Source organism: Onychostoma macrolepis, chromosome 02, assembly GCF_012432095.1.
Source record: "Onychostoma macrolepis isolate SWU-2019 chromosome 02, ASM1243209v1, whole genome shotgun sequence".
Lineage (NCBI taxonomy): Eukaryota > Metazoa > Chordata > Actinopteri > Cypriniformes > Cyprinidae > Onychostoma > Onychostoma macrolepis.
The window spans coordinates 33,514,039-33,526,352 of NC_081156.1; the positions used below are offsets into that span (position 1 = coordinate 33,514,039).

At 33.3% G+C, this 12,314-nt stretch overlaps 1 protein-coding gene across 2 annotated transcripts; it reads left to right on the forward strand.

Moving 5' to 3' along the window:
• Positions 1-5,858: 5,858 nt before the first annotated feature.
• ccl25a (chemokine (C-C motif) ligand 25a) lies at positions 5,859-10,615 on the forward strand. Of its 2 annotated transcripts, XM_058763972.1 has the most exons (6): positions 6,239-6,254; positions 6,697-6,756; positions 6,843-6,924; positions 7,927-8,044; positions 8,392-8,500; positions 9,226-10,615. In XM_058763972.1, exons 3-6 carry the CDS (start codon positions 6,861-6,863, stop codon positions 9,238-9,240), a joined length of 306 nt encoding a protein of 101 aa, XP_058619955.1. In that variant the 5' UTR covers positions 6,239-6,254; positions 6,697-6,756; positions 6,843-6,860; the 3' UTR covers positions 9,241-10,615. The 2 variants fall into 2 exon arrangements, with proteins under 2 accessions (XP_058619945.1, XP_058619955.1); XM_058763962.1 differs by lacking the exon at positions 6,697-6,756 and having other exon boundaries at positions 5,859-6,254; positions 9,226-10,614.
• Positions 10,616-12,314: the final 1,699 nt, after the last annotated feature.

Here is a 12,314-nt window from a genome sequence, read left to right on the forward strand (position 1 = left end):
TAATAAGCGAGAAGAGAATGTGGATCTTCTTTCACAATGGTTTACGGAGCCCTCGGGCAAAACCCATGTAACCACATACAACAAGGCAGCACACAGAGACCTCCTGACAGACATGAAGATGAAGACAAATGTCAGTGATTATTTAGCGGAAAAAAAATAAATCAATGAAAATCATATGTATAAACAGGTGTTATTCTCATTGTATCCAAATTATTTAGCAGACGGAAAGTAAAAGGAGGGATTCGTTTCTATGTTCATTTGAGCATTAAATCCCATTCTGTGTAATTACACGAGTCAGTGGCACAGTTATGATGTATAGATGAACTGTCGATGGAAAATATCCATTTCTCACAGGCTCATTCAGGTGTCAAGTTAAACAAGAGTTGGCTGATTCAAGCATTTCTCACAGTCTTGTTGACACATCTCAACTTTTATTTTGAGCACGAAGGAGTTTAAGAACTATATCAGACTTGAGATATTCAGGATGTGCAGAATCCCCGTTTCGTTCCACATCTAGCCCTGTTATTAAGATCATAAACAATACGATCACAGATTAGATTCGGCGGGCTGGCTCACATAAAAGGATGTTCAATGGCTAATAAACACATTGTCAGTTGTGTAACACAAAAGATATAGAGTCACACTTTTATCATCATGGATAGCATGTTTGAAATGAGACAGGGGAAATCCAGACCCTATAAAAAAGAACAAAAAACATTGCTTTTTTTTTTTTATTACATGATATTCCAAGCTTCTTCCAAGAACACCATGTTGGTACCGTAGTACATTCCTTACTCTCTTTTGCAACCTCATTTCAGGCCAGATATTTAACATAAAGCCTCATTGTTTTATCACACAGATGATTGATTATATCATGTTTTATTACCTGTTCCTGTTCCTGTCTTTCAGGCTTCAGTTCTCGGTTGCTTATGTAACAAGAAAGTACAGTTTAAGTGAGATATCAGAAATACATTTATGTCATCGGTAGACTATAAGGCACACGTCTGGTTTTCTGCCAGATGTTTGACACATATATCAGCATCCATTAATAGACACATTTAGATTGAATTTCCCCCGTGCCAATGCTATGTAAAACAGTTGAGAATTGATGATAAAGATTCATATAAGACTCATTTTGTACAAGACACTGATAAAAGTAGACTACATAAGCATAGAATTTATTTTTCAACAATGAACCTCGGACGAATAGGTTTCAATTCATTTTGCAACTGGAAATGAACTGAAATTTATAAACGGATGCTTTATTTTATTTGAATTGCTTTATTGCAGTTGTTGCTCTTGAGACTCTCAACACTTTTAAACATCAATATTCTTTTTTGGCATCAACGGTTCCATGATCATTCCAACATCAATGGACTCTTTCCATTCCAAAGGTTCCAATGGAATCTTTAGATGTTTAAATGTTCTTCAAATCAAAAGAAAAAAGAAAAGTTCTTTTAATTGTTCACTGACAGGTTCTTTAGGGAACTTCTTTCATGGCATCGCTGCTAAAACTGGAACCATTATTTTTATGAGGAGCATCAACTTTTCTCAGATGTTGTTCTTAAAACAAACGAGCCAATAGTTGTCATACAGTAAGAGTATATAGAGATCTAAAATGAACGTGGAGCAGCAAACTTGGGCAAACTGGAGTCTTTTTCTCAAGAAATAAAAACATCTAAGAAGCGCAAGTCTCCTTTGGCTCTCCATTGAGGTTCAATAAATTCTGTAGTATTTATTTGTCATCTGTGAACCTCAAATGGTTAGTTGGGATTTTAAATGATTTGAAATGTAAATAAAAAACATTCAAATTATGCTTTATTTGGTTTTAACTGTTTTACTGCAAAAAGTTGTTCTTTCGTGGGAAAATTTGTTAAAGACAGAAAGAATGTTCTTTAAACTAAAACAAAACTATTTTAAGAACTGTTCAATGAAAGGTTCTTTGGGAACCAAAATATGACTCTTCCGTGGCATCACTGCAAAAACTAGAACCTTGAGGAACATCAACTACACTTAAAAAAAAAAAACTGCACTTTTAGAAGTACAGCTATTAATATCTACATATATAGCGCTATGTACCATCAGGGTATTACTATGAAACTTAATAGAGCTGCTGAACTGAATTCATTTTCAGTGAATTCAACTTTACAACATTGACTTTACTAAACCAACCTAAATAATGACACTATTTTCCTCTGTAAAACGGCTTTACAGCTGAAATTAATTAATTAAGCATCATCTATTTATTTTTTTCCTGTTCATTACTGTGAAGCTTCTTTGAAACAACCTGTACTGTATAAAGCATTAATGTGACTTGACTTGAATTAAGGTACAAAGTTGTTACTTTGAGGTTTCTGCTCCAAAGACAAACTGTTTGTTCCCCTAAAGCTAAAATGTTTGTATTTTTCTGAGAGCACAGAAACAGTTCAGAGAGTAGAGATCTCGTTTGTGATGTTTCTCCAATAAGCAATATGAATATCTTTGTTACATCTCTCTGTCTCCAGGAGACGCTGTATAAATTCAGTATTTATGACAGATTGAAGATTATGGCTGATTTTGAGCAGTGATGATGAAAGCCCTCAAGATGCCCAAGGCGAATCTGATCCGCTCATGATTAATGACATCTATATTTTCTCCAAAAACTCACCGAAAATGACCTCAGAGCAGCATAACATGGGAAAGATTCTTATGGTATGAGAAAGACAATGTGCATATTTGTTTTTTCAGCACAAAAGAAACATCATAACAAGTACGGTTGGCAGCAGACCATCATTTTCTGGAGGTCTTTTTTGTACAAATATATTTTTGCAATCGTCAGACATCAGTGCCATTAATCCATCAAGATGGTGCTCTGATGATCTCTTACGGGAAAAGAAAGATCCAGATGCCAACACTGTTTTTTTCTTGTTCACTGTTGTTATGCCAGATAAACGTCATTGTTTAAACAAATGAGAATTTTCTTCATTATAATTAGAGCTGGTTTTCCTTTGAACTTCAAGAAACAGACCGAAAATAAGAAGATGAGTCATTAACATTAGCTAAAATAAAACAATGATTTACGTATATGCACACCTATTAAGTTGCATTTGTTTGATAAAAAATACTGTAAAAACTATGAAATATTATTGCAATTAAAATAACCATTTTCTATATGAATATATTTTCAAATGTAATTTATTCCTGTGATGCAAAGCTGCATTTTAAGCATCATTATAAGTATATATATATATATACAAGTATATAATAGGTCAAAATTTTTCTTTTATGCCAAAAATCATTAGGATATTAAGTAAAGATCATGTTCCATGAAGATATTTTGTAAATTTCTTACCGTAAATGTATCAAAACTTTTTGATTAGTAATATGCATTGCTAAGAACTTCATTTGGACAACTTTAAAGGCGTTTTTCTCAATATTTTGATTTTTTTTGCACCCTCAGATTCCAGATTTTCAAATAACTGTATCTCGGTCAAATATTGTATTGATCCTAACAAACCATACATCAATGGGAAGCTTATTCATTCTGCTTTCAGATGATGTATAAATCTCAATTTCGAAAAATTGACACTTAAGACTGGTTTTGTCATCCAGGGTCACACACACACACACACACACACACACACACACATATATATATATACACACATATATATATATATATATATATACACACACATACAGACATACGTAGTTGTTGGTCTTGTCATAAAAACCAAAAAAAGTCCATGAATAACACTTAAAAACGAAAGAAAAAGAAATCACAGCATTTCTGTGAGAAACAAACAAAAGAAAACTCTGTCTAAAGCAAAACAATTCAGCTCTTGCTATGGATCAGAAGAAAAATGAGACATCATAAACAGTGACCCACGCTATCACATGGCCATTTACAGATCCCACATTCCCACATCAAGCTCTGGCGTCTAAGACTACTCTGAAATGGAAACAAGGGGCCAAAGGGGCAACACATTTAGAACACATGATTTAATGTTCTGGTGACAGAAGAGTTTGAAATACGATTCAAAACGCTGTTAGAACATGATACAACCTGAGACACAGAACAGCTTGGGAAACAAACGCTCCAATTCATCTTTTGACTTTTTAATCCTATATGGACTCCCTGATGTTTTTCTGCACTTCCAAGTTATTTTTGGTACTTATATGTGGGCCAAATGCCTTCGTATATGAATCTGCATAACCTAAGAATAACAACATCCAATGTATTTATTGTTCATTGTGTTTATGGTTTGTATATACATTTTTATTTATTTATTTTTTTTCATAACACATGGCAAAAACTGAATAATCATCATAAAACATGAATTAGAAACATTTAAACTGTGAAAACATGCTTTCATATGTGCCTTATAGGAATAGTTTTGGAGAAATGTAGCATTAAATTACTTGCTCAGCAATGGATCCTCTGCAGTGAATGGGTGCCGTCAGAATAAGAGTCCAAACAGCTGATAAAAACATCACAATAATCCACAAGTAATCCACACCACTCATTAAAGTATTGCAAAAGTGAAAAGATGCATGTTTGTAAGAAACAAATCTATCAAGACATTTTTAACTATAAAAAAAAAAAAAAAAAAAAAAATTTTTTATAATAATATAATATGTAATATTTCTGGTAATTTTTATGCATAACATTGATCCAGATTCATTTTGATTGCATTGTAAAATCAAATCAATTAACTTATAAAGGTGAACAGACCCTCAGCTGTAGAATTTACACATGCTTTGAATTTCCATGACACTCTAAGTCAAGGCTTAGAAAAACACAAGAAACTTGCATAAAAGCAACCTGACAATCAGAAAGTAAAATGTCGCTCATTAAGATGCCACGCCAAAAGGTTCTTAAGGTAGGAAACATGATATGCTATAACATCTGTGCTTTTAAGCTGAAGCATGCATGTTTGCGGAGGTTGAAATCCGATGCACTTTCTCCTGTCACTCGTTTTTTGTGTAATTTCAAAATGCTAGAAGTCTCATTCAACACGAGTCAAGTTTAAACAGCCCTGCGTTTGGCTTACATTTCTTAAAACGCTGCAAGGCCCGAATTTGCGCCATAATTGTGTATCGGATTTTTTTCTTTATATAATACCTGGCAAGTACTGAATGATCAGCATCAAATATGCATAAATTAGGTACTTTGTTGCACTATGCAAGCCAAACAAAAATGTGCTTTAATATAAGGCTTACAGGAAAATAAAATGGTAGTTTTTGGCCAGTGCTTATGTGATAAAACCCAAACCAGCTGCTCAATATTTTTGCATTCACTTCCTAATGATTAATACTGTGTGCAATTTATATTTTCATGCATTATTACTGTGACAGATTTAATTGGTGTAATGAAACATTTTAATGGAAAATGACTCAGATCTGTTCCTCACACAAAGCTATCATATGGCATGCATGAACTACAGTTGTCCATTTCAACTGTGCTTTTTATTATTTTTGGAAAAACAAAATAGCCTTGACAATCACTACACTGTAAAAACAATTTTTCATGGAATAGGTTTTACTCCAAAAAAAAAAAATTAAACTTCAAAATGTAATGTTTAATTCAAAGTGTACCTTGCCATTTCTCAATAATTATTTGTGATATTTACTATACATTTTTGAATGAAATTTGTTTCTGCAGCATTTTTCTTCTCTGCATGACAACTTACACTTTTCCATTATCTAAAACAATAAAAACTGAATATGTGCAATACATGGTTTCATTCCTATTAAAAACAACAGTTTTAAACATTATTCAACAGTACTGAATAATGCAATGCAGCTTTTGGCTTCACAAGACGTTAACTGAGTGGTGTGGATTATTGTGATGTTTTTATCAGCTGTTTAGACTCTCATTCTGACGGCACCCATTCACTGCAGAGTGAGTGCATTAGTGAGCAAGTGATGGAAGGCTACATTTTTCTAAATCTCATGAAGAAACACACTTATCCACATCTTGGATGGCCTGAGAGTGAGTCAATTTTAAGCAAATTTTTATTTGAAAATGAACTACTCCTTTAAACTAATATGTTGGTTAGCCACATCAGAACCAAAGATAGACAAATCGGTTACTGTGGTTTTCATTTAACCAACCATGAAAGCTGATCTCAATGTCCCATCATTTCCTCGTGAGGGATGTGGCTTCACCTGGCTCAGGTATCAGGGTTGGGCCCATTATAAGTCAATGCAGCTGGGAAACCTGCACAGAATCCTGGTACTGAGAAGAAACTAAGCTTTTCTATACAAACAAGGTGAGCAGTCTAATATGAAAACAACATCATTTTACAGCATCTAATGTTTAACGGAAATCCATTCAAAATCTAAACTCTTTAATGATGCAAAACTGTACAATTTTAGTTTTCTCTTTGAAATGCCGACCTTAACCTGTTGGGTTTGCGAGTAAATTTGACGTAGTGATTGTTGCGACTGTAGTGTTGTGCATGTGTTGGAGTGACCGGAAAACAATCCTAACACTGCTCAATATTCATTAATGATTTACTAAAGATAAATTAAGATTAATGTGTTCATGAACAAAGCGTGCATTCAGTTAGTCTTAGTTTTCTTCTCATAAAATGTGTAGGTTTGTCTTTATGTTGCAAGTTTTGTTCAGAGATGATGAAATTATATTTCATTTCATTTTAACTGCTTTTTGACGACACAAAGAACTTTCTTAATATGTTACTGATGTCCAAGGGTCAAGGCTGGAGAAATAAGGATACGTGTGCTGGAAAACACGCCTTCGGTGCTGATAAGGTTTATGGAGGCTCTCAATTGTGTGGGCATGTGCTTGTGAGTATACCTGGTGAAGCGGTTCATGATTTTCCGTCTCATTTTTACAGTAGAGACACTGGGAAATCATGCGGTTCAGCATCTTCTTCTCCGTCATCCTCCTGGGATTCCTCTACCTCACACTAGCACAAGGTAAAAACCACAAATGATGATTGTATTACAAATATGGCTCTTTTACACCAAAAACACTTCTTCGAAGTTGCAATGTTGAAGTTTAAGAAAATGTACTGGAACACATTGCACAATAGTTGATTTTTTTTATAGCATCATATAGTTTGCACATGTGAGATTCAGAAAAACAATAAATTAATGCATTTTTAAATTTCAAAATCAAATGTCAAGGGTGTACTTTGCCTTTTCAAATTATTTCTAAAGAGGCAAATTAATTTAAAATGAATTCCAATTAATTTATTTAACGGAGGAGCAATTCACGTTACAATTAATTATTTTAAATGTTGATTAAAATCATTCATGCAATGTAAAGTTTGGTAAACATTTCCTGTTTTTGTCATATCCATACCATATGGTTAGCATATTTGTAGCATGATATGTATTATATTTAAATGATATTTATTTATGCTATTTATATATTATTATTAAAGTAAATATATTATTATTACAGTATCTGTCATAGTTTTTCATATTGCATATAAGATAGTGTGTCTTTTTGGAAACAGAAATTAAAAAAGGGAATGATTATATTACTCCCATTTATCCTCTTCAGTTTAAAAACAAAAACAACAACGCAAATAATTAATTGAAAAAAATTATATAAAATGGTAAAAATGGTAAAAAGAAAAGAAAAGGTAAAAGTAACTGAAGACAGTGTGTCCGCCTCATCATGTTCCTCTAATTAGTTTTAAAAAGAAGTCACTAAACATTTCGTGTTTTCTCTGCAGTATATGTGCGTACTTTGAATAGTTATTGAATTCAGTTTCACTTCTATTGACTCTGCTAACAGTTCTCAGAAGCACCTGTGTTGTCTTTCCACCACTTCCTTGTTTGTCACTATTTAGGGTTTTATGAGACACATTCACTAAATCATCCATCTGTAATTGCCTGTAAAAATTGATATGTTATGATTCATTGATGCATGTGTTTTTTTATGCCACTGATATGTCTGTCTGTCTGTAGGCTCGTATGAGGACTGCTGTCTGCAGTACGTCAGAAAAATTAAATCGTCCACTAGGAACAGAGTGGTCAGCTACAGAAAACAAGAGCTGGACGGAGGCTGCAACATCCCAGCTGTTGTGTAAGTAATACATATATGTTACTTAATAAATATGGGCACAGAATCTGCATTGAATGAAAGATCAAAAGGATTAACACTACAGTATTTATTTTTTATAGCCCTGTTTGCTCATATATATATATATATATATATATATATATATAGTATATGTGTATGGTTGGGTCTTAATCTTTTCCGTAAATTAAGTGAGTGCATAAAATGTTTAGGCACATGACACACAGTGAAGCGATGCAATAAAATGCATTGCACTGCAGTGAACTGCAGGAGAGAGATATCTGTCTTTTATACGTGATTTCCTATTTTAAGCCTCATAATTAATAATATTTAATGCAATCGTCTCCCCGCAGCTTCACATTGAAACGTGGCCGTATGATGTGCACTGACCCCAGAGAGAAATGGGTCCATGAACTCATGCGGAAGGTGGACATGACAGAAAGATCATTTATAAAGAGGAAGGTGTGTATATTTTGAAATTGAACTATTTCAATTTAATTTTTTAAAGCTTTTATTTATCACCTATTGACTTAAATACTTCTACAGTCAGGGTTATTATAATTAGTTAAAACCATAAAAAAATCTTTACATCAAAATAAAATAAATTAAAAATAAATAAATAAATAAAGTAAAAAAATAAAATAATAATAATAAATAAATAAATATATATATATATATATATATATATATATATATATATATATATATATATATATATATATATATATATAAAACATTTAACTTATTTTATTTCAGCTAGTTGTCAGGGCAACATTTCATATGTTTAGTTTAATCTGCCTACTAATAACTACTAATAAACTAATAAACTAAAACTAATATATTGATGAGTAAAAAAAAAAAAAAAACGAAATTACTAAAACTTAACTAAAATTAAAATGAAAACAATATATATATATATATATATATATATATATATATAAATAAAATGTAATTCAAAATACTAGTATATATCAGATGCCTGCAGTGTCATAAAGTGTGCAGTGTGATCAGTTTTATTTTAATGCTTTTAAATGTAGCCTACTAATATTCCTTAATATCAATTAATAATAGGCTAAACCATAAACATGGCATGTGTGATAATTGTAAAATAATAATTTTGTCAAAAGACACACTATTTGAAACGTGATACTTTTATTAAATCACTTATTTTTTGTTTCGATGTACAGAATTCACGGGGTTAAACAAGCCAGTGGTGGCCGAGAGAGGACCAGAGGGAAAACAGCTCGAGTGTCTCGGCCAATCACGTTCTTTCTTTGAGTTCTGGCTCTTCAGCATAGATTGACTGATGTTCTCAGTAGTTCCGGTGTTCTGTGCTCTATCTGGTATCAGGTGGCATTTGCTGTTTCCAGACATTTGTCGCTTCACTGACGGATTGCTGGTTAAATGCTCAGAATGGAAGATGGCCATTATTTTCCCTTTCCACCTGCTGCTGCTGTCATCACTTCCAAGCTCTGTCGTAAAACCTTGTGAGCTCCCTGCTTGACGCATGCGCACTACAAAGATTTATTTCTTGTGCAGTGTCTGCACTTTTCTCTCCAAAGTTATGAGCGATAAAAATGTCTTTGTGCTCATTTAGACTATAATATCGCCTCCTCACACAAGCACGGTCTTTAGCAGTCAGTCTCCTCCGTATATTTTCCGACTGTGAAGCAAAGGGTGGTTCAGACAAACTGATTACTGCAATAAATAAATAAATAAATAAAACACATGCGCATACAGTACGAGTGTACTGTGCTGATGACGAAAAAAAAAATCGCCTATGAAGTAAAAAGTGACTCTGCATAGCAATCAACGCAATCAGTTAGCTAGTGTTCCTCATGTAAATCGCATTTAAATTACAATGCATTTAAATGTCTTTTACTGGTTCTTTTCAGTATTTAATAAAATGTATATTTAAATTTCTTCCGCTTTGTCCGCCATATTTCAATGCATGCAATGCTGCTTAAACCTACGGACTACATAGGCAGCTCACTAGGTTTTGGAACAGAGCTCATGTGTATAGCGTTACCTTGAGGGTCGTGTTAAGCTACTGTATTATCAACTTTCACTTTGTACACTTTGATTTACCGCTTTTGCCCCACAGTATCAATAAACAGTCAGTGTGATAAAAAATATTATTAGTCGTAGATGTGGGTGGGAAGGTTTTGCAATCAAAGCAGATAATCCTTCTATTTCCTTATGAGTTTATTATACTGCCGATGCACCTACAAGTGATTTTTGAGTTTGTACGATATTATAATGCTTTGTAAATTATGATTTGTTATTTTTCTTAATGCAATGAGCTTAATGAGTGATTATTTTATAGGCTAGTTATTGATAGAATGAATCCTCATAGATCTCATTTATATTCATAAATCGCAATTTCTGCATATTTTGTTTTATACCTTTGGTTCTTTTTTAATTTAAGTGGAACTACTGTTTTTTACTTTAATGTTCACGCTTGATCCAGTGAGAATGTATCTTTATAAAGGATGTGATGCAGTGAGTTTTGAAACTGGGTCATAAGCTCTTTGATAAAAATATTCTTTACACTACAGATATTTTCTCATATATCAAAAATAAAATATTTTGAAAATAACTGGACTTATCCTTTTTCGCATGATGCATTTTATGGTTTTATTTATTATTATGTTTAAATATCAGTTGTTTCTCCTAATATCCCTTTGAAGACGATAGACACAATAAATCAATATCTCTCATACAAAGAGTATAATGCTGTAAAATGAATGTATCAGCTGATTTTAGTTAATTTTTTGAGTTCATACAAAGATCTCTGAATTTTGATTGCAGACTTTAGTATCTTGCAGTTACATGTTTTAAGACACATGACAGTAGTAAACAAATCTGACAGCCCTAATCCATTTCAGACTATATTTAATATAGTTTTTATTGTGTTGTAACCTACTTTCACTTTCCCGTGAAACAGAAGAGCTGTTGTGCAATAAAACAGGGTCAACAAAAAGCCAGAGAATTATAGCCTATGGCGCTTGTGAAACAGATTGTTAAATTTACTTTCTAAAGGTTAACTTTTACATGAAAGTACCGTGCCAGTACCATGGTACAATGAGGGTATCAGAGAGTACTTTGATGGTAGTCACAAATAATCTTTCCTATAAGATGCTCTTTTGATGTAAACATTCAAAGTGGCACAGTATTGTACCCAAAGGTTCTACTATGGCAAATCTCCAAAAACATAGTGCCATGCCATTGTTTTCTTAGTGAAGGAAACTCTACAATGCAAGCAAGCTAATGGCGAACGCTTTAGACACGCTGTATGAATATCTGCCTGCTCTGCGGGTTCCAGCATGCTGCTGTCATCCTGGAGTTCTCATTTCACATGTAACGTGTGAAGTCCCATTTCTGCACCTTTATGGCATTTTTCCTCTCTCTTCCTCGCTGGTGGTGCAGGAGGCCAAGGCATGTCTGCTCAGATAGCATCTCAGCGAGACGTGCCTTCAGAAGTTGGCTTCCTTCGTGATAAATTGCTTCCAGTTGCTACAGTTCATTCTCCCTTGGAGGCAAAAATATCCTGCAGCAAGGTTGGATTTCTGTGCTTCAAAAGAGAAAATGAGATGTGGAGGCCGTAAAAACGTAATTTATCCTGATAATGATGTGACTGAGTCAGTTCTTTTTATCTTTCCCTGCGTGAGGAGCACAAAGCCTGAGGACTGAAGCATTACACACAAGTTGTTTTTAGTACTTTTTCTAGTTAAGTTCAGGAACAAATTACTCTCATGAGCCGGTTCTTTTTAGCGAGTCAAAAAAATTCAGTGCAACCAGGGTAGTCCCATTCAGAAAAATGACTAATAAATTGGTTTATTTTAGTGAATTAACAACATGTGTACTTTGCGACTAGTGTAGTTAAACACACAAACAAATAACTCTTATAATCCAGTTCCTTTTAGTGAGTCAAAAACATATATAGGCTACTATGCGACTAGTATCTCAATTCATGAACAAACAATTGTAATGTGCAGGCTCTTTTTAATTAGTCAAAACATTCAGCACAACCAGCATAATCAATTATAAAAATAATTTTTGGTGAATTAACAACACAGAATGCAACTAGTGTAGTCTAGTTAAAGAACAAAATAGACTCTTATACACTGTTTTTTTTAGTGAGTAAAAAACATTCACACGTAATAGTGTAGGTCAATTCACAAACAAACGACGAGCTCCTTCACTGACCACTCGTTCTAAATGAACTAGAGAGAGTACATAAGAGTTGGGTATACTTACTAAATCATCAGCTGAC